The 27730-nt window shown below is 37.5% G+C and overlaps 1 protein-coding gene and 1 long non-coding RNA gene across 3 annotated transcripts in view; both read right to left on the bottom strand.

Annotated features, from left to right (window-relative positions):
- The window catches only part of LEPR (leptin receptor), a 75240-nt gene extending 74445 nt beyond the window's left edge, over positions 1-795 (bottom strand). Inside the window, exon 1 of one of the 2 annotated variants that reach the window (XM_060142548.1) lies at positions 720-795. Coding sequence is in view for 1 of the 2 variants with exons in the window: in XM_060142549.1 (XP_059998532.1) it covers positions 720-759 (40 nt within the window). In the remaining variant the exon portion in view is untranslated. The remainder of the gene's footprint in view (positions 1-719) is intronic. The other variant, XM_060142549.1, reaches the window with a different exon arrangement.
- A 14-nt stretch (positions 796-809) lies between these two features.
- LOC132516139 (uncharacterized) lies at positions 810-27422 on the bottom strand. Its single transcript, XR_009539267.1, has 3 exons — positions 27192-27422; positions 26836-26880; positions 810-845 (listed from the first exon to the last, which is right to left on the bottom strand). It is a non-coding gene; the product is annotated as an uncharacterized LOC132516139 (long non-coding RNA).
- Between the last annotated feature and the right edge of the window lie 308 nt (positions 27423-27730).

Consider the following 27730-nt stretch of genomic DNA (forward strand, 5'->3'; position numbering starts at 1 on the left):
TGCTTTGACAGGGCAAAAAGGTAAAAGAATGATAACATGCATCTTTGGCAGGAATACAATGGAATACCACTCATATACTCATGTTGGGACTGCAAAAGGCACAGAGCTTTGTGGAGAAGATTTCACAGTATCTATCAAATTCAAACATGTGCTTACTACTCAACACAGAAATTCCTCGTTAGGAATTAATCTATAGAAATACTCTTCTAAATACACAAAGATATATGTATACGAATTTCAATGTAGCATTATCTGTTATGGAAAAAGAATTGTCTATCAATGGGAGTTGTTCAAATAAATTTATAATTTAAGGTACATTCACACAGTTCATTGTCATGCAACCATTAAACAAATAAGTAAATCAGTAAACACTGGCAAAATAGTTGTCATGATAAATTGAAAAGCTGTTAAGTGGAAGAAAGAAAAATGCAGAATGTATAGACCAGTTCTATTTTTGCAACTAGAGATATGAATGTGTGTGTGTGTGTGTGTGTGTGTGTGTGTTATGTTCCTGGGAGGATACACATCACATTGTTTCCAGGAGGTTGGGAAGAGTTCTCATTTTCACACTTATACATTTGTTTGGTTTGCATTTTTAACCATGAGCAAGAGAATTCCTAACTGGAAACGGGAAATTTGATTAGCCATTAAAGGAAACAGCATCTCTAAGGGCAAAATCTCTACCTCATATATGGATATTTAAAAAGCAAATAACTTACCCCAATGTAAAAAAGCCACAAAGAATTTTTGACAACTCATCTTACTTCAGAGAAGTGCGCCTGAAAAACAGTAAATCTAAAACAAATACACACGCACATAAAAAAACTGACATATACACAAGCCGTCTGTGGAAAAATATAAAAGGAAAAGGATTATAATTAAGAATTCTTTAAATTGTAATCCTCTACAATACTCTGGATCAGTATCAGTGTTTAACATTAACGTAAAACTGTAAGTTATAGATTCATTCCTACGCACATGCTATTTTACATAGTTAAAATATAAGCGATACATTCACACATGGCTTAATTAAAAAAATGGCCATGTTCCTTTATGACATGACAAACCAGGACAGGTATCACAGATGAGATTGAATTTTTAACTAAAGAAAAGTGCTCACAATGTTAATTAAATATGTACAGCTGATCTAACATTGTAAGTATCACACTCTTCATTTTCTGTGTGTGCTCAGTTCTTAAATTTCTCTTATTTCCTAAAGCCTTTATCTTCACTATGATACTACAAAGCCAAATGATTATAGCATAGGTAATGCACTGCACATTTATTTCCAATAAAGATGAGGACATTTTCCCATATGCTTTTAGAAACCCCCGTTCATTTGTAAATGAGGTAATATTCATTCACATTGGCGAGTTATCAGTAGTTGAAGGAAAGTCTGATGGCTTCACATATGCAGATGATAGGGATGACTTCAGAGACAAACTTTCCCATGAGTTCTATTCAATTTGAATATATTATGAATAAGATTATTTGTACTACTATGTTAACATATTGGACTTAGATTTGTAAGGAAACACTAAAGGCTTTTGATGTCCGAGTCTTTTTCATTATCTCATATTTGGAATTCAGTTCACTATATGAAAATTAATCTGAGGTAAAACACCCTGAATTAAGTGTCAGGAATGTTGGGTGTCAATCAAGGCTCTTTGACTAATCAGCTATAGGACTTGGGACGTCACCACTCTAGACCTCAGGTTCCTCATCTACAAATCAGACTGAAGGACGATCTCTACAATCCCTTTCAGAGCTGCCTATGATTCTGGGGAGACTTTGGTTTAAAACAGTAATCACAGCTTGAGCACAAAGAATATTATAAAGTATTGAGTGAGAAACATGTCTCATAAGTCATATTTGAGAACTGGTAGCATGTGATGAGCAAACAGAAAAACGTGTTTGTTTAGTTCACAACTTACATGACTCTTAGGAAAAAGATGGATGAGTATGACCATTTTGTAGTCTCGTAAATTTGTTTGTCAGACTGAGTTTTTCACCAGGATTTTGATTCTTTACACATTTGACATCAGAATGTATCTTTACGGTTTCTAGAAATCAGTTCAGTGTGCAATCTTAATTATCTAATGGTATTAAATGTGTGCAAAGTCCTCCCAGGTTTTTTATGCTATCTGTTTCTGATACAACATTGTCTCATAAACAAACCCAAGGTCAATTGCATAATCAGGATGTGTCATAAATGCAACATATCACTAGACTAAGTGTTTCGACTGAAGTGACTAATGACTAAGTAATTCAGTCCAACAACTGATTTGACTCACTGTTAACTCAACTGTTCTACTGAGTCAAGTGGATCAACAATACATCATATTGTTCTTCCTTACATAAGACAACCATTCTTTTATTTAATGTTCCAGGCGAAACACAAACTACTCTTAGGTTTGAATTCCTGCAATCAGGTTTCACTCTTCTATAACAGAGTAACAATCACAAGCGTCAAGAGGGCATAGCCGTAACATTGAAGAGACTGTGAAAGGTGATATTTACATAGACACAAAGAAAGAAATATTTATATCCACCCTAAATTGTACCAGAAAGGAATATACGAGGAGGTTTATAAAAACGTAAATAATAGGGAAAAAATGACATATCTCAAAACTGTGAGGAAAAAAATCAAGCAAAGGGAAAAATTAATGGTAAGGTGACCAAAATGAGTATAATATACAAACGCCATTAATTGAAATTCACTTCCTACAGATGAGCTTTTAATTTGTTTTAAGTTTTTTTTTAAATTCAGAGAAAAAGTGAAACCAACAGTTTAGGGGGAAAGTACGAATAATCTAGGAAAATAGTCTAACACTAAGAACAGAAAGAAATTTTGCCTGAGTAACTTCATAAGATAACAAGTAACATCCTCATAGGTATCCTAACAGCACCTAGTTTCACGGGAAGTTCAAAATTCAATCATTTCTCCCTCCCTCCACTGCCAAAACCCTGCTCCAGGCCACGATTGTCTCTTGAGAAGGGCCTCCTAACTGGTCTGCTGGCTGCAGCCCTTGCTCCCCAATTAAGTCTGTTTCCACTGCAGCAGCCAGAATGGTCTTGGTAACATATGGGTCAGCCCATGTCTCTTTTACAAAACACTGCAGTGCTCACCTTTTCACTCAGAGTAAAAGTCCCAGTCCTGTGCAACACTACAAGGTCCTGGATCTCTAGTGCCCCTCTGATCTCATCAACTGCTGCTCTCCCCTTTGCTCGAGTCACCTTCTCAGAGGAGCCTTCCCTGAACAGCCTACCTAAAATTCCAACACCTTCCCCACCCCATCATGTCATATCTGCTGTTCTGTTTACTTTTTTTCTCCTTATTACTTAACACTATCTAACATGAATATGGTTCATTATTTTTCTTGCTTATTTTCTAACTCTTCCTGCTAGAATGTAAACTCCTCTAGACCAAGGGATTTTTTGACTGTGTCCTTTTCATGATATCCTTCCCACATAGAAGCCTGCCTCTCATACAGAAGGTGCTCCATATGTAGTAACTGAATGAATGAGTGAAGAAATAAATAAATGAGTGTCAAGATAAGACTCTTTCTTGAAATAGCCTTCGAAATAGGCTGGTGGTATCACACCAAGACAAAATTGAATAAAAGCAATCTTTAAAAGAGGCATTCTAAATCATCCAGATACAGCTCTTTGAGAAACTGTCGTAATATAAGAGAGAATTTCAGAATGGTGATTCCTAACTACTTCTGGATCATTGACCTTGTTGAGAATTTGGTGAGAGCAATGTACCAACTGGCAGGAGGAGGCACTATACCTAAAATTAGGGCTATAATTTCAAGGGGTTAATAAACTCTCTGAAATTTATCCAAAGCTCCCAGATTAAGAATTCCTAATGTAGGTAAATGAAGTGCACATCCCTCTATAATTATAGCTCCATGAATTGAGTCATTGATAGACATCAAGTTATGAGGAGCTTGAGATGATACGGCCTAGCATTTCTCCTGGAATATAATCATTCTACGTTGATAGTTAAAAGGAGTAATGTGTCTTATCTGAAATATCTGAAGAAATCTTTAGTAAACTATACAAAGATTCACCCATAGTCTGATCTAAACGACACATCCATTATATCTGGATGTACAGGCACTAATTCAATTTGCATAATATACCAAACATAGTAAAGCATATTAAACATATCACTAACTCTTCAGTTATTACTAAACTTAAAACAAAAGGAAAAATTAAAATCTGTACTCTACATAAATTATTTTATCAGACTTTAATATCTATTGTAGAGAATTTTTGTGTTATTTTTATGTATCAAATTCTACTTATATATAAACAGAATAGTCTCAATTAGTGTTTGAATGAATCTCTGGGCAGAAAAGAAATTAACTACAACTTTCTCCAATGATCTCAAAAAGTCTCTAGATTTGTAGAAAATTTTACAAGTAAGAAAAGCAATTCTGGCAATACTGTTGTTTTGATGAACAAACTCAATGAGCTCCATCTGCCACTAATTTTTGCTTTTACTTTCTGCTAAAGAAGCAGCCATGTATCTTTCACCTAAATAACAACATTTAAGCATTTTATTTAAATATAAATGAAAAACACTCTTAAAGTGTCAAAATTTAGCAAATATACCCTGGTCTATTTCTATTAACCTCATTATTTTAAGTATGTTTACTTTTATTTCTTCACTTAGGAAGGAAATTGGTCATGTTATTCCCATTAAGTAGCTGTTATAGACTTAAATTAGTTTTTTAATTAAACAATAAATTTCTTCCTTCATCCTGGTATAAGCATTTGTCCCTTTGAAGACATAATTTTGAGTTTAATTCCTGATATGACTCTAACTGTGTGTTCTTGTTGCAAATTGATTCCTTGAAATTAGAGTAATAAGCTATGATTTATTAACCTAGGTACCAAAGTCAACACAGCTGAGTCAAAATAGGCATCTTACCAATATACAAAGTAACTTAAAATCTGTACATAAATCAACTCATTTAAATATTAGTTGAATACTTGGTAAAATGTAAGTTATTACATGGGGTGCTACATATACAGAAATTAAGAAGAAATCATCATTTACTTTAAGAAATAATATTATTTTTTAATTTTTATTTTATTATTTTACATGTCAAAGTACTATAATTCCAGTATGAATAAAGTGCCATGGGACTTCAGATTCAAGATGGCAAACTAAACAAATTGATCTTCTTTTCCTCCTGAGATGCCTTTAGAATTATAGTAAAGTCAATCCACTTAAAACGAGAGAATGACGGGACCAGCAGCAAAAAAGAGATTTAAACAAACTTCTGGAAGATGAAACAAAGACTAACAAAGTAGAATGAAGGAAGGAACTACCTAGGACATTTGGGTAAGGCTCTGTCATCAATGAGGAAACAAACTTGCTTGGGAGAACCCTGGATGTTGGATAGTTTGGTCTCTATATGTAATGTTTGACTTTTTTATCCCCTCATAAACAGCAAAATCCAGCTCTCTGTAACTGTCAGTGGAGTGGTTTACAAACAACCAAAATCAACTCTGCCTAGTTTAAGTAGTGCCAACTGAAAATTGTCACTTGCCATCTGGAATGAAGTCATTAGCCACTGTAGTCGCTGACCTTCAACACACCCTGAAGTGAGTTCAGGGTGGAGATCAGGAATGAGGCACTCTGTGCTCTGGGAAAACCTGGCAGAACAGGCCTTCAGATAGTTAGATATTTTCAGAAGACTTTATGAGCCCAATTTCTTGCATCTTCTCACATCTAGAAAAGCACAGTCACTAACAGAGACATCTGATCCTCGTGACTAGCAGCTACCCTCTGCCAAAATGTGTGCTTGATTGCATGTACCCTCTTCACCAAAATCACATATATACTGCCCCCCACACCTCTTCAGAGCAGTTTCTTAGAGCTGTCTGAGAGGCTCTCTCCCGGGCTATAGTCCTCATTTTGCCCCAAATAAAACTTAACTTACAACTCTCACATTGTGCATTTTTTTTAGTCAACAGTAGAAAAGGAACTTACTAAAGATTACTGGGTACCTCACAGAACCTCAGTGAGGACCAGAGAACCCAGCCAGTAAAGCACACAGTCAAGAACCATACCCAACATCTAATGTAGAATTGCTCTAGAAAAGACAGCCCTGACACCACAACAGGACACTGTATGTTATGACTGAAACCATAGTGCCTACTACCTCTGAGTTCTTCTGAGCTCATGTGCCCCTTCATGTCCCACACTTCTCAACTAAAATCTGGCATGAATGCCTCTAAGTGGTAAAACCTAATTCACAATCTACCTTCAGACAGCCAGAAAACTTGGTAAAATATGGATCTATAATGTGGGGAATTCCCAAAGACAAGCAAAATATTCAAAGGTGTCAAATGGCCAAAGAAAATAAATAATTGTCCTTTATACTCCTATATGATAAAGGGGGGGAAATACAAGTTATCTGAGGAGAACTTGGGCTTCTAGTATAGGCTTGGCACCAACATGATAAAGACTTTACACATCCTGATACTTAAGGGGATAAGCCTTCAGCATAAATGGCAGCTCCTTACTCAAGGGCCTAAAATGAAGCCTGTCAGATGGCAAACAATGCCCATACACACAGAATTCACATTCTTATTTCTTCACGTAAAGCCACCCTGAATGGAGACATGAGCTAAGACATGAAGAAAGTCTTCAGTATAATGGAAAAATTTTGAATAAAGAAAGACAGAAAAAAGAAAACCTACCACAGGGGACACAGAGATAAATCAGAGGAAAAAAAGTAGCTTTAACAAATGCTAAAGAGGACGTGTCAAAAGACTTTGCACCCATAAACTCAAAGATTGTTCTGACAAAGGAATATCAGAGGAAGAAAGAGCTTTGGGGAAAAAAAAAGGAAGAGTTGCGAAAAAGTTTTTCCAATGGAAAGATTAGAAAACATATTTGCATAATTAATTCCTCCCCAAGGTGGGGGGAGGGGAATAAAGTCAAGTGATTCATATCCAACCAATAGCATTTACAGAAAAAAAGAATAAAGAGAAAATGATCGGCGAAATAATATAAGAAAATTTCCCAGGGCTGATAAGAGACATAAGTCTTCAAACTGAAAAAAAAAAAAAAAAAAAATTCTACCAACTTCCAAGAAAGAGGAATGGAAAAAAAAATACATTCCTAAGCATATCATTAAGAAATTGCAGAAGAGCAAAGAAGAAGAGAAGATAGGAAGAGTTTCCAGTTTCATCTCAAAACACTGAATTCTAGAAAACAATCCAGTAATGGCTGATGGAAAATTATAGTTTAAAATTCTATTAGCCAATCAAGCAAGTATCAGAGCAAAACAAATATATTTTCAATAATGCAATGATTTAGAAAATTTATATCCCGTGAATCTCTTTCTCAGAGGTAATTTTATGACGTATTCCAGCAAAATGAGGAATAAACCAACAAAGAGGGATTCAGGGACTCAGGATACAGGAAAGCTTGACTACGACTCAGTTGATGACTCTGCAGGCTTGAGAATGAACTGTCCAGATAGTAGATGGGGTACAGATGACCACTGAAAGGAAATGGCCAAGAAAAAGGTGAGGACAGAAGGCAACTTAATGCATAATATGATTCTGAAGCTGCAAAAATTTGAAAATAAAACAAACAAAAAACCAGAATAACATGAGGGAAAAAAGGAAGCCTTAGTTCAAAATTGAAGCCACTAGTCCAAATAAGAATATGCATTCAATAAGCTTCAAAAAGAAGAATGAAATGGATTCCAAAAAATAAAGGAAATGAGGAAAAAACTTAAAATTAAAGACATAATGAACAAGGCTCACATATCTTCTCACAATAAGAAAAAATTCAGCTTAATGGAAAAAGCCTTATTAAAAAGTCCTGATCTAAATACGAATTGAAATAAAATATGGCACAATTTTGAGCAAATGCTGAAATTAAAAAATCCATTTGAAAGAAGAAAGAATCCCCTTAACCTTGATTCTAGGAACATTCTCCTTTGGGTGGCTGAGAAGTCACATTGAATGAAATAATCCTAGAACTCTTCCTAGTTCTGCAATGAGTAATACTTAAAAAGTCACAATAACATTAATGTTGCTATTTATTTATTTTTCAACTTTTTGGCCTAACCAATAGACAAAAATGAAAAATTTAATTGCAAATATTTAGCATAAAATATTATCAATATTCTCACTGTACAGCTGTCAAAATTGGAGTAGTATAATTATAAAAGGAGAGATGGTGAGAAGGCAAAGGGTGAAATATCCCAACCTCATAAAGTAGGGAGTCAAGAGAAACCATCTGTACTGAATGGAACAAGAAATGGTCATGGAATTATAAACGGAACCAATAAAAGAGGTCAGAAAATTAATATAATTATATGTAGAAGAGGGTCAGAGAAAGAAGGTGAAATTAGTAAGCTAAATTCTTTCCTACTATGGTACCTGTTTAAAGTTGATAAATGAAAATAAAAGGAAAAAAAGTCAATATAAGCATATTATTTAGCCCTACAGAGGTAGCCAATGGAGGAAACAAACCCAGAAATGATTAAAGTTAGTTGTTCTCAAAGTCAGGAATAAAAAATGAAGGGAGTGGGGCAACGGAACCACTGTGTTTTATTACAGTAGGTTTTTGTAACCACGTGCATGGATTCTTTTCATGCAGAATTATTATTTTGTCCTTTTAATTAAATTAAGTGCTAATGGATTTCAAAGAAAGTAGCTACTAACAAAGTCCTAGGAGCTAATTAAAAGTTCACAGAAATGACATATTAGTTGAACTCCAAGAAATACAATACAAAGGGAGAGAGTAGTATTGTATTTCCTCTATTCTAAGATTCACAATATTTTAACACCTCTGACACCAGTATCCTTGTTAAAATCGATGTCATCTTACAACCACTGATGGCCTGGTAGCAGCTGTGATCTCGTTGTCATTGATTGCATACACAGAAACCTGGGGTGCTTTTCTAATGACAGACAGGACAATTTTAATCCATCAATATTTCGGTTAACAAACTATTGAAAGACCATTTGAGGAAGGAAGGAATATGAGCCCTGTGTGCTATCTGAAAACCTTCTGTGGACATCTTTTGCTAAGATCAATATAGAGCCAGCATAAAATTTGCAAAATGAACCAACTTAAAAGAAAATTTCGGAGATTGGTTCAAGATGGCGGAGAAGAAGGATGTGCTCTCACTCCCTCCTGCGAGAACACCAGAATCACAACTAACTGCTGAAAATCATCAACAGGAAGACACTGGAACTCACCAAAAAAGATACCCCACATCCAAAGACAAAGGAGAAGCCATAATGAGACAGTAGGAGGGGCAAAATCACAATAAAATCAAATCTCATAACTGCTGGGTGGGTGATTCACAAACTGGAGAACACTTATACCACAGAAGTCCACCCACTGGAGTGAAGGATCTGAGCCTCACGTCAGGCCTCCGAACCTGGGGGTCCGGCAACGGAGGGGGAATTCCAAGAGAATCAGACTTTGAAGGCTAGTGGGATTTGATTGCAGGACTTCAACAGGACTGGGGGAAACAGAGACTCCACTCTTGGAGGGCACACACAAAGTAGTGTGCACATCAGGACCCAGGGGAAGGATCAGTGACCCCATAGGAGACCAAAACAGACCTACCTGCTAGTGTTGGAGGGTCTCCTGCAGAGGCAGGGGGTGGCTCTATCTCATCGTGAGGACAAGGACACTGGCAGCAGAAGTTCTGGGAAGTACTCCTTGGCGGGAGCCCTCTCAGAGTCAGCAATTAGCCCCACCAAAGAGCCTGGGTAGGCTACAGTGTTGGGTCGCCTCAGGCCAAACAACCAACAGGGAGGGGACCCAGCCCCACCCATCAGCAGTCAAGTGGATTAAAGTTTTACTGAGCTCTGCTCACCAGAGCAACAGCCAGCTGTAGCCAGCACCACTCCCTCCCATCAGGAAACTTGCACAAGCCCCGTAAATAGCCTCATCCACCAGAGGGCAGACAGCAGAAGCAAGAAGAACTACAATCATGCAGCCTGTGGAACAAAAACCACATTCACAGAAAGATAGACAAGATGAAAAGGCAGAGGGCTATGTAACAGATGGAGGAACAAGATAAAACCCCAGAAAAACAACTAAATGAAGTGGAGACAGGCAACCTTCCAGAAAAAGAATTCAGAATAATGATAGTGAAGATGATCCAGGACCTCAGAAACAGAATGGAGGCAAAGATCAAGAAGATGCAAGAAATGTTTAACAAAGATCTACAAGAATTAAGGTAACAAACAAACAGAGATGAACAATACAATAACTGAAATGAAAACTACACTAGAAGGAATCAATAGTAGAAAAACTGAGGCAGAAGAATGGATAAGTGACCTGGAGGACAGAATGGTGGAATTCACCGCTGCGGAACAGAATAAAGAAAAAGGAATGAAAAGAAATGAAGACAGCCTAAGAGACCTCTGGGATAACATTAAATGCAACAACATTCACATTATAGGGGTCCCAGAAGGAGAAGAGAGAGAGAAAGGACCGGAGAAAATATTTAAAGAGATTATAGTCAAAAACTTTCCTAACATGCAAAAGGAAATAGCCACCCAAGTCCAGGAAGTGCAGAGAGTCCCATACAGGATAAGCCCAAGGAGAAGCAAGCCGAGACACACAGTAATCAAATTGGCAAAAATTAAAGCCAAAGAAAAATTATTGAAAGCAACAAGGAAAAAACGATAAATAACATACAAGGGAACTCCCATGAGGTTAATAGCTGATTTCTCAGCAGAAACTCTACAAGCCAGAAGGGAATAGCATGATATACTTAAAGTGATGAAAGGGAAGAACCTACAACCAAGGTTACTCTACCTGGCAAGGATCTCATTCAGATTCAATGAAGAAGTCAAAGGCTTTACAGACAAGCAAAAGCTAAGAGAATTCAGCACCACCAAACCAGCTCTACAACAAATGCTAAAGGAACTTCTCTAAATGGGAAACACAAGAGAAGAAAAGGACCTACAAAAACAAACCCAAAACAATTAACGAAATGGTCATAGGAACATACATTTTGATAATTAAACGTGAATGGATTAAATGCTCCAACCAAAAGGCACAGGCTTGCTGAATGGATACAAAAACAAGACTCATATATATGCTATGCTCTACAAGAGACCCACTTCCGACCTAGGGAAACATACAGGCTGAAAGTGAAGGGATAAAAAAGATATTCCATGCAAATGGAAATCAAAATAAAGCTGGAGTAGCAATTCTCATATCACACAAAATAGACTTTAAAACAAAGACTATTAACAGAGACAAGGAAGGACGCTACATAATGATCAAGGGATCAATCCAAGAAGAAGATATAACAATTATAAATATATATGCACCCAACATAGGAGCACATCAATACATAAGGCAACTGCTAACAGCTATAGAAGAGGAAATCGACACTAACACAATAATAGTGGGGGAATTTAACATCTCACTTACACCAATGGACAGATCATCCAAACAGAAAATTAATAAGGAAACACAAGCCTTAAATGACACAATAGACCAGAGAGATATAATTGATATTTATAGGACATTCCATCCAAAAACAGCAGATTACACTTTCTTCTCAAGTGCGCACGGAACATTCTCCAGGATAGATCACATCTTGGGTCACAAAGAAGCCTCAGTAAATTTAAGAAAATTGAAATTATATCAAGCATCTTTTCTGACCACAATGCTATGAGATTAGAAATGAATTACAGGGAAAAAAACGTAAAAAACACAAACACATGGAGGCTAAACAACACATTACTAAATAACCAAGAGATCACTGAAGAAATCAAAAACGATATCAAAAAATATTAGAGACAAATGACAAGGAAAACACGATGATCCAAAACCTATGGAATGCAGCAAAAGAAGTTCTAAGAGCGAAGTTTATAGCTATACAAGCCTACCTCAAGAAACAAGAAAAATCTCTCAAATAAACAATCTAACCTTACATCTAAAGGAACTAGAGAAAGAACAAACAAAACCCTAAGTTAGCAGAAGGAAAGAAATCATAAAGATCAGAGCAGAAATAAATGAAATAGAAACAAAGAAAACAATAGCAAAGATGAATAAAACTAAAAACTGGTTCTTTGAGAAGATAAACAAAATCGAAAAACCATTAGCAAGACTCATCAAGAAAAATAGGGAGAGGACTCAAATCAATAAAATTAGAAATAAAAAAGGAGAAGTTACGGGGCTTCCCTGGTGGCGCAGTGGTTGAGAGTCCGCCTACCGATGCAGGGGACATGGGTTCGTGCCCCGGTCCGGGAAGATCCCACATGCCGCGGAGTGGCTGGGCCCGTCAGCCATGGCCGCTTGAGCCTGCACGTCCAGAGCCTGTGCTCCGCAATGGGAGAGGCCACAACAGTGAGAGGCCTGCGTACCACAAAAAAAAAATAAAGTGAAAAAAAAAGGAGACGTTACAACGGACACCACAGAAATACAAAGCATCTCAAGAGACTACTACAAGCAACTCTATGCCAATAAACTGGACAACCTGGAAGAACTGGACAAATTCTTAGAAAGGTATAACCTTCCAAGACTGAACCAGGAAGAAGTAGAAAATATGAACAGACCAATCACAAGTAATGAAATTGAAACTGTGATTAAAAATATTCCAACAAACAAAAGTCCAGGAACAGAGGGCTTCACAAGTGAATGCTATCAAACATTTAGAGAAGAGCTAACACCCATCCTTCTCAAACTCTTCCAAAAATTGCAGAGGAAGGAACTCTCCCAAACTCATTGTATGAGGCCACCATCACCCTGATACCAAAAACAAACAAAGATACTACAAAAAAAGAAAATTACAGACCAATATCACTGATGAATATAGATGCAAAAATCCTCAACAAAATACTAGCAAACAGAATCCAACAACATATTAAAAGGATCATACACCATGATCAAGTGGGACTTAACCCAGGGATGCAAGTATTCTTCAATATACACAAATCAACCAATGTGATACACCATATTAACAAATTGAAGATGAAAAACCATACAATCCTCTCAATAGATGCAAAAAAGCTTTTGACAAAATTCAACACCCATTTGTGATAAAAACTCTCCAGAAAGTAGGCATAGAGGGAACCTACCTCAACATAACAAAGGGCATATATGACAAACCCACAGCAAACATCATTCTCAATAGTGAAAAACTGTAAGCAATTCCTCTAAGTTCAGGAACAAGACAAGGATGTCCACCATCACCACTATTATTCAACATAGTTTTGGAAGTCCTAGCCACGGCAATCAGAGAAGAAAAAGAAATAAAAGGAATACAAATTGGAAAAGAAGAGGTAAAACTGTCACTGTTGGCATTTGACATGATACTATACATAGAGAATCCTAAAGATGCCACCAGAAAACTACTAAAGCTAATCAATGAATTTGGTAAAGTTTCAGGATACAAAATTAATGCACAGAAATATCTTGCATTCCTATATACTAATGATGAAAAATCTGAAAGAGAAATTAAGGAAACACTCCCATTTACTGCTGCAACAAAAAGAATAAAATACCTAGGAATAAACCTACCTAGGGAGACAAAAGACCTATATGCAGAAAACTACAAGACACTGATGAAAGAAATTAAAGATGATACCAACAGAGGGAGAGATATACCAAATTCTTGGACTGGAAGAATCAACATTGTGAAAATGACTATACTACCCAAAGCAATCTACAGATTCAATGCAATCCCTATCAAATTACCAATGGCATTTTTTACAGAACTAGAACAAAAAAATCTTAAAATTTGTATGGAGACCTAAAAGACCCCGAATAGCCAAAGCAGTCTTGAGGGAAAAAAACAGAGCTGGAGCAATCAGACTCCCTGACTTCACACTATACTACAAAGTTACAATCACCAAGACAATATGGTACTGGCACAAAATATAGATCAATGGAACAAGATAGAAAGCCCAGAGATAAACCCACACACCTACAGTCAACTAGTCGATGACAAAGGAGGCAAGGATACACAATGGAGAAAAGACAGTCTCTTCAATAAGTGCTGTTGGGAAAACTGGACAGCTACATGTAAAAGAATGAGGGCTTCCCTGGTGGCACAGTGGTTGGGAGTCCACCTGCTGATGCAGGGGACGCAGGTTCGTGCCCCAGTCCGGGAGGATCCCACGTGCCATAGAGCAGCTGGGCCCGTGAGCCATGGCCGCTGGGCCTGCGCATCCGGAGCCTGTGCTCTGCAACGGGAGAGGCCACAGCAGTGAGAGGCCCGCGTACCACAAAAAAAAAAATGAAATTAGAACACTCCTAACACCATACACAAAAATAAATTCAAAATGGATTAGAGACCTAAATGTAAGACCAGACACTATAAAACTTTTAATGGAAAACAGGAAGAACAAGCTTTGACATAAATCACAGCAAGATCTTTTTTGTCCCACCTCCTACAGTAATGGAAAAAAAAACAAAAATAAACAAATGGGACCTAATGAAACTTAAAAGCTTTTGCACAGCAAAGGAAACCATAAACAAGATGAAAAGACAACCCTCAGAATGGGAGAAAATATTTGCAAATGAATCAACGGACAAAGGATTCACCTCCAAAATTTACAAGCAGCTCATGCAACTCAATATCAAAAAAACAAACAACCCAATCCAAAAATGGACAGAACACCTAAATAGACATTTCCAAAGAAGATATACAGATAGCCAAAAAACACATGAAAGAATGCTCAGCATCACTAATCATGAGAGAAATGCAAATCAAAACTACAATGAGGTATCACCTCACACCAGTCAGAGTGGCCATCATCAAAAAATCTACAAACAAGAAATGCTGGAGAGGGTGTGGAGAAAAGGGAACCCTCTTGCACTGTAGGTGGGAATATAAATTGATACAGCCACTATGGAGAACAGTATGGAGGTTCCTTAAAAAACTAAAAATAGAACTACCATATGACCCAGCAATCCCACTACTGGGCATATATCCTGAGAAAACCATAATTCAAAAAGAGTCATATACCACAGTGTTCAATGCAGCACTATTTACAATCTCCAGGACATGGAAGCAACCTAAGTGTCTGTCAACAGATGAATGGATAAAGAAGATGTGGTACATACATACACTGGAATATTACTCAGCCATAAAAAGGAACGTAATTGGGTCATTTGTAGAGACGTGGATGGATCTAGAGACTGTCATACAGAGTGAAGTAAGTCAGAAAGAGAAAAACAAATATCATATATTAATGCATATATATGGAACCTAGAAAAATGGTACAGATGAACCAGTTTATAGGGCAGAAATTGAGACACAGATGTAGAGCACAAATGTATGGACACCAAGGGGGGAAAGCGGTGGGGGGTGGGGGTGGGGGTGGGATGAATTGGGAGATTTGGATTGACATGTATAGACTGATGTGTATAAAATGGATGACTAATAAGAACCTGCTGTATAAAAAAATAAATAAAACAAAATTCAAAAAAAAATAAGAGCCCACAAACAGCGTTCCCCTGGGCCACAGTCCCCCTCTCCCAAGGGAACCGATGGAAAAAAAAAAAAAAAAAGAAAATCTCAGAAACCATAGTGAAGCATTCTTTTTTGAAGTGCTATATAACAAATAGTCTTGATAACCCAGAGTATGATACCATTTGGGAAAATACTGACATCAACAACACTGAGTTGAAAAATGATTCAGAAAAACCGGATTCTGAATAAGAAAACGAATTCCTTAATGGATTTCTTTGACTTTTACTTTCCTTATGAGAGTGATATGATTTAAACAAAAATCTTTACCTAAGTAATTCTAAAAGAGCTCTTTCAGTAGACATAAAACAAAAATTCTAAACAATGAGAAACCATTGTAAAATAAATAGGCAGAGCTTTTTCTTTCTTAGCAGTGCAAAAGCAGTGGTGTATCTTAAAAATCCACAATGTCTTAAAGAATTACAACTAACTAGAAAGAGCGGTAACTAGGAGGAATCAGAGATTATTTTTAATTTGGATAAATCATAACAGATTTCAGAGAGGAGTGAGGATTTAACTGCCTCTTGAAGAATGGGGAGGAATGTGAAGCATATCGTAAGTATTATTTTAAAAGGTTTTCTTATAGAACTTTTTGTTCTCTCAGATCAGACCTGTAACCAGCAGTGTTACTGCAAGACACCCAGGTCACTAGAGAAATACTCAGCTACCTCCTGGGTAGGTCATGATCCTAACAGATAACATCTTCATAATATAACAGCAACTACAATTATCAGGTGCTTATTATGTATGTGCCAGTATGTTTTCTCTCTGTTTATGCATAAACACATATACACACACACATATATGTGTGTGTATAATTTATTTTCTCTTTCATCTCCTACACACTGACCAGTTTGGTTCAGAAACTTTGTTGGTGCATACAGAAGTCTAATTATTTGATTATCTCATAGGTTTAGACACCCAAATAACACGTGCTAGTTAAAGTAAAATGAGAAAATATAATTCTGAGAAAAACTAAGTTGTCCTATGCCTTCACCAAACAGCTATTTGGTAACAGCTGTTCTTAAACATGAGTTCACATTTTAAAGCCTATTATAATACCATTATAGACGCCGCTGAGAATCCTTACTTGGCTCACATCTTTAGCTATTATCTAGTACAACTAGATAAAACATTTATACATTTCCATAAACATTATAGAAATTATTAGCCCAAGAGTAGAGTCGGTCAGTCAGTCCATCAATCTGTCTGTCTCTCTCTCTTCCCCCCATTCCCTCCCTTCCTCCTTCTCTCTTTATCTTTCTCATTCACTGTTATACACACATATATATATACAGATTTGTAAGTCTGTACTGTTTCTGAATTTTCTCTCTAATTGGCAAAGACTTAAAAATTAATATCAACATCACAATGCCCCTTTAGGGTGTCTCCATTTGGGTCATTTTTATTTGCTAGTCCATAGTACTCTAGTCTGATTTAAGTAGGTCCACAGGGTACCAGAAAATTTCATTAAAATAGTTCTCATATGCGTGACTCTCTCCTTTAAGACCATCCACAGACAATGGTTCCCACAGCTCTGTTCTCTCCTCAGCGAGTCTCCATCTACGCTCAGCAAAGCCACAGCTTTAACCCAGCCGACTGGACCACTTAAAGATGCTGATGCCAGGCAAAATTGAAAGTGGGCTGTATTCACTTTGGAGGACACTTTATTGGTACGATAAAATTGTATAAGTGGGAAGAATCTAGCCTATCAATTCTATGGAAGAATAAGAGACTTGCTGACTTTCATTCAGTGAGAATCAATATCCACAAAAATTTCACATAGCCTACCTTAGACATATTCAGTGTTCACATTCTGGAAAAGATTTTAGGGACTTCCCTTGTGGCCCAGTGGTTAAGGATCTGCCTTCCAGTGCAGGGGACGCAGGTTCAATCCCTGGTCGGGGAACTAGGATCCCACATGCCACGGGGCAACTAAGCCTGTGCGTTGCAACTACTGAGCCCAAGTGCTCTGGAGCCTGGGCACCACAACTAGAGAGAAGCCCACGCACCGCAACTAGAGAAGCCCACGCACCGCAACGAAAGATCCTGCATGCTGCAGTGAAGATCCCGCATGCCGCCACAAAGACCTGATGCAGCCAAATAAATAAATAAATATTTTTTTAAAAAAAAAGATTTTAAACTTCCAAGTTGATGGCACTTAAATTTGACAGGGATGTTTTACTACCTAACCAGTATTTCTGTGTCTGATATTTCTTATAAACATCTACTGAATCTCACTTAAAAATATTACAATGGCATTAATCACATCTTGAAGTTTGGCACATCAGCAATGTGGATTGAAGGGTTACAAGAGTGGATATTTCTGGTTTTCATTTTAAAGCCAACAGGAAGCATGAGGATAATCATAAGTCAGAACTACTGAAAAAGGTTGTTAAACATATAAATACATATTTTAAAGTAGTATCCCTTTAATAAAACCCTACAAAAACAGAAATATAACTCGAGAATCACTACAAATTAATGAAAGCATCCATTCAGCAGGAATACATAATAATTTTAAATGTGTACATGTAGTATAACCTCAAAATAACATATATTTATTATAATGTAGCTTTGAAATGTATATGGTGAAAATTCAGAGTACCACAAGGAAAAAGACAGATATCCACATATATGGTAGAAAATTTTAATACACTCTCCTAAAGAATGCATAGAACAGCAGACACAAATACATGAGGATATATGAGATTGAAATAATACTAACAAATGATACTGGAACAAAAACATTAACAAATTTGACATAGATCGAACTCTGCCTCCCCCAAACTGTAGACTGCATATTATTTTTTAATCACCAATGGGGCATTTACAAAAACTGACCACGTACAAAGCCATAGGTATGTTACAAACAAATCCAAAGGACTAAAATCATACAGACCATGTTCTCTGTCCACGGTGTTTTTAAAACAGAAAAAATAGCAAAAATATAACTACACAAATGCCATATACTAGGACATTAAGAAAAAAAGTAAGCCACTGGGCAAAAAAGATATAATATATTTTAAACTGATGATAGTGAAAAAAGCATCTCAAAACTTAAATTATTTCATGCAGATAAAGCAGTACTGAGAGGAAATTCAAAGAAAGAAACATCATTCTTAATGTGACATGACTTCACCTGTGAGCACTTCAAATCAACATTATACCTGAGGTCCTAGGCAAGGCAGAAAGAGAAGTGGAAAAGGTTTAAGGAATATAAAGGAAGAAACAAAACTGTCATTATTCATGAATGACAAGAAAAGTGGAAAATCCCGAAGTAGGCTGTTTAACTTAATTACAAAACTTAGCAAGATTGCTGGTGGAAAATATAACTACCTAAAACCAAGCATTTTAAACCCTTCCCAACTTATTATATGAAGCCAGTGTTACTCTGATACCAAAACCAGACAAAGACATCACAATAAAAGAAAACTACTGACCAAAATCCTTTATGAATATAGATGCAAAAATACTAGCAAACCAAATCCAGCAATGTATAAAAAGGATTATACACTATGACCAAATATGATTTACCTCAGGAATGCAAGTTTGATTTAAAATGTGAAAATCAATCAATCATAATAATAGAATAAAAGACATGACATGTCCATAGAAAAAGGGTTTGACAAATTCCAATGCCATTTCATGGCAAAAACATTCAACTAGGAATAGAAGAGAACTTCTCCAACTTGATAAAGCTGCATATGAATAACCCATAGCTAACATCATACTTAATGGTGAAAGACTGGCTGCTTCCCTGATAAGATCAGGAACAAGACAAAGTTATTCACCTGCACTTTCTATTCAACTAGAGGTTTTAGCCAGGGCAATTGAGCAAGAAAAAGAAATAGAAGGCATCCAGATTAGAAACAAAGAAGTAAAACTATCTCTATTCTCAGACGACATGATCTTGTATGTAGAAAATAATAAGGAATTCACAAAAACTATATTGCACCTAATAAGTAAGTTCTGCAAGGTTGCAGAATACAAGATCAATGTACACGAATCATTTCTATTTCTGTGCATGAGCAATGAACAATCTGAAATACAATTAAAACATAATTCCATTTCCTATAGCATCAGAAATAATAAAATACTCAGGAATATTTTCAACAAAAGAAATGCAATTATTTGTACACTGAATGCTATAAAACATCACTGAAAGAACTTAAAGAATACCTAAATAAATGGAAAAACATCCCACGTTCATAGACTGAAAAACAATTTTATTAAGATTGTAATATTTCCCAAATTGATTCAATGCAATCCCTCCAAATTTATAGCTACATTTTGTATATATATTGACAAGCTGATTCTAAAATTCATATGTATTGATATATGCAAGGGAATAGCTAAAACAATATTGAAGAAGAAGAACAAATTTGGAGGATTCACTTCTGATTTCAAAACTTGCTTCAAAGCTACAGTAATCAAGACAGTGTGGTACCTGGTATAAAGATAGAAGTATAGGTCATTGGAACAGAGTTGAGATTCCAGAAGTAAACCCTTACATTTTTGGCAAAATGATTTTTGACAAGACACTTAGATATGGGGAAAGAATGGTCTTTTCAACAAATGGTGGTGGGACAAGTAGATACCCAAATGTGAAAGAATGAAATTGGTCCTTTCCTTCATTCCATATATTCAAAGTAATCAAAAACCTAATCCTAAAAGCTAAAACTCTAATATTCTTATAAGTAAAACATAGAAATGAAGCTCTGCAACCTTGAATTAGGTAATGGCTTCTTAGACTGAAATTAAGTATAAAAATAGATAAACTAGACAAAGTTAAAACCCTTGGGCTTCAAAGGATACCATCAAAAAAGTGAGAAAACTCACAGAATGGGAGAAAATATTTGAAATCCTATATCTTAAAAGCAATTGTACACTATATGAAGAACTCTCACAACAATAAAAAGACAAACAATCCAATTAAAAATAAGCAAAGAACATTTCTCAAAAAAAAAGATATATAAATGGTCAATAAGCACATGAAAAGGTGCTCAATATCATCAGTCATCAGAAAATGCAAATCAAAACCATAATGAGTATCACTTCACATCCACTATGATAGCTTAATCAAGGTTCTGAACTGTAACAAATGTTGACAAGGAGGTGGAGAAATTGGAACCCTTGTACCTTGCTGGTGGGAATGTAAAATGATGAAAACTGCTTTGGAAAATAGTTTGGCAGATTTTCAAATGTTAAACATAATGTTACATATGACTGAACAATTCTACTGCCAGGTATATACCCCAAAGAGATGAAAACATACATTCACACAAAAACTTGTATGCAAATGTTAGTAGCAGCACTATTCATAATAGCCAAAAAGTGAAAACTACCCAAATGTCCATCAACTAACGAATGAATGAACAAAATGTGATATATCCATATAACGGAATATTATTTGGCCATAAAAAGAATGAAGTACTGATCCATGATACAGCATGGATAAACCTTAAAAACATGCTAAGTGAAAGAATCTGTTCACTAAAGTCCCCATGATTTTATTCGTCCAGAATGTCCAGAATAGGCAAATCCTTAGACACAGAAAGTACATCAGTGGTTTCCAGGGATCGGAAGAGGGGGCATGGGGAGTGAATGCTAAGGGGTATGGGGTTTCTTTGGGGAGTGACAAAAATGCTATAAAATTAGATAGTGGTGATGGTTATATAACTCTGTTAACGTACTGAAAACCAGTGATTTGTACACTATAAAAGGATGAATTTTATGATATGTGAATTATAGTCCAATAAAGCTATTATTTTTAAAATACTTTTAAAGGTCAAGTTTATCTCTCTATGGCAGTAACAGAAACACAATGAATATTTTGAAAAGATTCATTTAAAATAACTTCAAAAATATGCAGTTCCTGTGAATAAATCAAACAAGAAGATGTTCAAGGACTCCTAAGGGAAAAATGAGACTATGTTTACATTTATCATATTAGAGAAGACCTAAATATATTGAGAGACAGTCATGGATTCTAGAACTGAATATTTACAAGGTATCAATTTCCTTTTAATTGTTTATAGACTCAAAACAATCTCAATAGAATCTCCATTAAATTCCTAACCAATTTTTTAGAACTTGACAAACTGATTGAAAAAATGTATATGGAAAGGTAAAGGGCCAAGGAATGCTATAGCACTCCTGAAAAAACTGCACCAAGTGGGAGGATTTACTCCCCTACCTACCAGATAGCAAGACAATTTAAACCTGTAGTAATTACAGAAAGAGGTCAAAGGAACAAATACAGAGCCCAAAAACAGACCCAACATATTATCAACTCTTGATATTTGAAAACAGTAAGTATTTGTTGTTTTAAGCCACTAAATTTGGGGGTAACTTGTTACACAGAAATGGGTAACTAATACATTGCTGCTCACCAGTATTCTCAGATTTATTTTTTCTTTTAGAACAGAGGTTAACCTTGCCCACCTCCTTGAAGTTAGGCATACCATATGACTTCTTTTGCGTCTAAAGTATGAGTGTAAATCATTCATGTCACTTCCAGATGGAGGCATTTAAAGCTAGTTCATGATTACCCCCACTTTCTTTTCCCATACTATACCAACTGGGAAAGTCCTGTGTTCCAGATTGTACAGCTACAGAATGACGGAGGTTCCCTGAATTTAGACCTGACAATAGTTGCCCTGGAAAGTTGCCTTAATCCAGAGGAAACTTTTCTTGAATGAAAAATAAACCTTTATTGCATTAAGTCAATAAGATTTGGGGATAATCTGTTACCGCAGCATAACCTAGCCTATTTTTACAGATACTAGGCTCGATCTCACTAGTTATTGAGGAAACAAACAGTAATGATATAATACATACCTACCAGATGGGCAAAAATTAAAGGTCATGATAATACTAAATTTTGGCAGGGATGTAGAGGAATGAAAGTAGGAATATAAACTGGTGGAACCATGCTGGAAAAGTGTGGCATTATCTAATAAAGCTGATATCTGCAAGCCCTGTGTTCTAGTAATTTGACTAGCAGTTTTATACTCTAAAGAAACTCCTGCATCTAAGCACCAAGGCATTTGTAGAAGAAGAATCATAGGTGGTTTATTTATGGTAGTGAAAGAAAGAAAGGGACAGAAGGAGGGAGGGAGGGAGGAAGGGAGGGAGGGAAGAAGAAGGAAGAAAGGAAAAAGGGAGGAAGGGAAGGAGAGAAGGACAGAAATGACCCAAATATCCTGAAACAGAATGAGTAAAAAATAAAGGTATTATATTCATATAATAAAATATATCCAATAATGAAAACAAACAAACAACATCCACTGTCAGCAACAGCATTCAATCATCAAAAAAAATTACTGAGCTCCCCTTATATGCTTGGCTCTATTTCAGGTACTAGGCTCTATTTTGGAGCAAAACAGGAAAAAAAAAATCCACCCTCATGGAGTTTGCATTCTAATAGAAATGAGACAGGAAAAATGATTAAGTCATACAGTATTTTTAAAGGTAGTAAGTACATGCGGAAAAGCAAAGGAAAGGGGAAAGTGTTTTGCAAGGTAAGATGTACAATTTTAAATGTGATAATCAGAGTAGCCTTCATTGAAAAGGAGACAACTGAACAAAGATTTAAAAGAAGTGAAAGTAACAGAGTAAGTCCTGTGGTATCTGGGAGAAGAGCGTTCCAGCCAGAGGAAAGATGGTCCCCGATATACTCAAAGAATACCAAGGAGATCAGTGTAGCTGGAACTGAGTGAATGAGAAAAACAGCAAGAAATGAGATCAGATAGGTAAATGGGAGAGAAAAAAACACGTAGCACCTTATAGGTAATTCTAAGGATTTGGGTCCTTTAAGACTTTACTCTGTATGAACTGGAAAGGCACTGGAGATTTTGGAGGAAAACAGTGACATGATCTGACATATGTTGCAAGAAAAAGCTCTAATTGCAATTTTGAGACTGGATTATGGAGGGAAAAGAATGAAAATGGGGAGACCAGTTAGGAGGTTCTTGCAATAATCCACGTGGGAGATAGTGTCAGCTCAGACTAGGATGGCAGCCATGCAGGTGATGAAAGTAATTATATTCAGGAATTATTCTGAAGATAGAGCAAAGAGGACTTCCTGACACATGACATCTAAGGTATGAGGGAATGGGAGATATCAAAGATGACTCCAAGTTTGGGGGCATGAGCAACGTGAAGGATGAAGGTAGGGAAGGCTGTAGATAGAGTGGGCTTGGGCAAGATGAAGATTCCATTTGGAGCATGCTGAACTGGAGGTGTCTACTAGACATTCAAATGGAAATGTTGAGCAGGCAGGTGGACATAGCGGTCTGAAGTTCAAGGAGATAACTCAAAGCTTGAGCTATCGTTTTGGAGGCATCAGTGTACAAATATAGAGATTGCATGAAATCATCAAAGAGCGTAGAAAGGAATGAGCTCCCAAGGACCACAGCTTAAGATATTCTAAGGTTAAAACCTCTGAGAGCAGAAGAGAGATCAGCAAAGGGGACAGAAAGCAATGGCTAGTGAAGAAGGAGGAAAAATCAAAAAGAGTACATGGTGTCCTGGAGGTCAACAAAGAAATATTACAAGGAGCAGAGTGTGATAACTGTGACAATGCTACCAACAGGTGAAGTAAGATCAAAGGTGACAACTGACTACTGGATTTGGGAGAGGTGATGTCACCAGTGACAGTGACAGGAACAGTTTTGGCAGAGTACTGAAAACAGAAGAGTGATAGAAATAGGTTTAAGAGAGAATGTGAAGAAATGAATCAATGATAGGGAATATAGACATCTCTTTTTAAAAGTTTATGCTTTCAAATGGAGAGGATATGGCTTAGTCTCATAAGCATAATGTTAAGCAAAAGAATCTATGAAAGAGTGCCTCCTATATTCGTATAATTTTTTTAAGTAAAAGGAAAATTGTGATTAGGAAGGAACAAGCAAGAGGTTTCTGGGTATTGGCATGTTCTCTTACTTGTATGGTAAATAATGGGTATTTGCCTTGTAATTATCTGTTATGATGATTTGCTATATTATTTGTCAACCAGTACATTTGTTTTATGTACTCTTCTCCCTGTATATGTCATAGTTCAAAAAATTTAAAGATTAATAAGATCATGTGCTCCAAAAGACAACATAGTGTAATATCACTATGGAGTTAACAGAAGTTTTAAAAAATATTTGAGGAGGAATATTTCAAATTATAAGCAGACCAAATTTGAACTGAAACTCCAAAAGTTTATATGTACTAGGTCTGGCCAGGAGGCGAACACTTGTGCCTTTCTGATTTAATTAAGAGTGGAATTTGTAAATCACATAAAAATCTCAAAAGAATTAGGGCAGACTGTAAGCCCTTTTCTTCATTTTTAACTCCACAGGACATGTTTTTTAGTATGTGTTTGGCTCTCAGTAGGAAAAATGCAGTGCAATATCTGCCAAGGCAATTCTTTTCTTTTTCTGGATATTTTTTAAGTTTTATTGCTAAGACCCCCTTGGGATACTGCACTTCACAAACACAAAACTTTTCGTTATATAATAGTGATCTAACTGCGAAGAGACACTGTTTTTTTCTCGGTAAGTTCATTACAAAAGAGGAATAGAGCTTCTGCCAACCATGATGGCTCTCCCAAGCCATGAATGAGTTGGACCATGCGCAGATCCATCCACTGTTTTCAGTTGTTTTCCAACAAGTGACTAGAAGCCGGGATATTTGAGTTCTACTACTCTCTGTTCATTCAACAACCAATTTCTTTAACATTCTGGGCATCTCTTTCAAAGGAGATGATCATCTACGTCACCAGAGGCTATCATGGAAGACAAATGCCTGAATAATTGATGACACTTCCAGTCCAAAGGTGAAAAGGCAATGAAAATAAATTTAAATGTGTTCATAAAAGAGTACTTCAAATCTATACTACTCTTCCAAATGGAATACAAAGCACATACTAGGTGGGAACACATTGTTTTATTTTAGATCAAAGCCACCAAAAAGAGCCAGAGACACTTCTAAACCTATCCCAACTACTGATGACTAAGTCTCAAATAATTTTGAATTACAAGGAACAACAAAAGCTATTCTAACATTCTGTCTGCTAAAACAAGTCAACAGTTGTTTGTTGTTTTTTATCAAAAGGAAATAAAAATCTCGCTGACACTTTATAGTACATACTTGTTGTACAACTTTGTGAGTGTCTGTGTGTCAATTCCTAATTTCTGGTTTATCTGTTTAGTTAACTCTGCTATTTTTCTAGGATTCATCCCAAGACAACTAAAATGCATTACTAAAATTGGCACCTCTGCTACTGAACTTAATTTCAGAGAGGCTCTAAAGTGGTCTGAAACCATTTTTTTAATATCCTGCACACAACTTCATGCTAAAAAGTAACACTGTTCAAGAGCAGAAATTGATAGGAAAGGTGCAATTTTTGTTTTCCTCCAAAACAATTTTTATTTCCTCCAAATATACAATACTGAAAGTGAATAAGTACTTATACTAAAGCCACATGTTTTTGTTGCAGTGTTGCAAATATTAACTTCAAGTTGAACATGATTCTTCAAGCTAGACTCAGAGATGATCTAAATATTTACATATAAACTACATATTTCTGAGCTCTTTTATAAGTGTTTTTCTCTTTAAGTTTTGGTTGGAAAACCCTAAAATCATAAGTCTTAAATGCATATGAACAAAAATCCCAAGATCAGTATAGATTTTTAAAATTTCATGAAATTATGAATCTAGCAATGTTTGTAACATGTTAAAAAGTTAAAGAATTATAAATTTTTAAGTTGGGAAACATCTTAGATATTATTAAAAGGCCCTCAGAACTTGACAGATGAGGAAACTGAGGCCCAAAGAAATTAAACTAACCACAGCTGTCACCATAAATGGCAAATCATACCAAAAGCCAGATGTTCTGACTCCAAGTCCAGAGCTCTGAAAGAGCTATTTGTTTCAACATACTTTAATACTTAAGGAAATGAAAGTTAACAGAGAGCACTCCAGGCAGTCCCTCAATATAAGGAACTCCCTCAGGCTTACAAGAGCCAGTCTCCTCTTCTGCTTGCAAACCCAAGTCCTAGAAATAACACCCCCAAATTCCCACTTTCTCAAATGGCCTCATCCTACCTGGGGTTTCCAAAATGATTCCTCGGTTGGGTCTCTTTTTCACATCCCTACAAGTCCCTTTAAATAAGTGCTTTGGTTGGGATTGGGTTTTGTTGTTTTTGTTTTGTTTTATTAATTTGCTTGGGGAAAGCCGGAGATGGTGGAAACAGAAGCTCCGGGCTAAACCATTCCTAGAGCACATTTTTTTTTCTTTTGTCATCCAAACCAACAAATCCTTCCTCCGGGCCCCAGGGCTTACTGGTTTCCGTCGCAGTCCCTTCAGTTTCCAAAGTAGGAAGGAGACCTGGAAAAGAAGTTGGCCAGGTGGCATGTTCTTTCTGGGGCGCCCGGCAGGTGCGCGCCCAGGCTGGGCTGGCTGCCCTCGGGCGCGCGCCCCGATGCGCCTTGCCCCGGGGGAACGAGAGCCCCCGCCGCCCCTCCCCCCATGGCGCGGGCCCCTCCGGTGGCGCCGGCTGACCCGCCCCGGCCTCCCGGTCCCCACTTGGCCAGCGGGCTCCGGCCAGCCACGCGCGCCCCGGCGCCCGGCTCCTCGCGTGGCCGGGAGACGGAAGAGGTGGCAGAAGCGGGTAGAGGAGAGAGAGAGTTGGGTCCCACCTCGAGGCCCAGGTCCCACCCAGGCGGAGGCAGAGATGGCGGCGGCGCGGGGGCTCGGCCGGCTGTAGGCTCTGCGGTGGGGCGGCTCCAAACTCCCTGCCGAAGGTGCCGGGCAGCTGTCAAGAGAGAGGAGGCAGCGGAGTGTGGAAGGAGGGGCTGAGGGGGAGCGGAGGGAGAGGCGGGAGTTGGGGGAGAGAAGGGAGGAAAGGTCGGGTCGCCGCCCGCGCGCCCCGCGCCCTCCGCCACCGCTCCCGGGGCGGCAGGAGTGGCCCCCGAGCCGTCAGGGCTGGCGAGCAGGTGACGGGGGCGGCGGCGGGGATGCGGCTGCGCGTGGCGGCGGGCCTGGGGGAGGAAAAGCGAGGAGTCCGGAGAGAAGGACCCTCTGCCCGCAGGGAAGCCGAGACTCGAGGCGAACTCGGCAGAAAGGTGGCGCCGCTACCTTACCCAACTGTCAGCTACCGCGCGCCCACTCTGAGTCCGGGGGTCTCAGGCCCTGCACTGGGCCCTGGGGTTCCCTCTGTCCCTCCCACTTACAGACT

This window comes from Lagenorhynchus albirostris, chromosome 2 (genome assembly GCF_949774975.1).
Source record: "Lagenorhynchus albirostris chromosome 2, mLagAlb1.1, whole genome shotgun sequence".
In the NCBI taxonomy this organism is placed as follows: Eukaryota; Metazoa; Chordata; class Mammalia; order Artiodactyla; family Delphinidae; genus Lagenorhynchus; species Lagenorhynchus albirostris.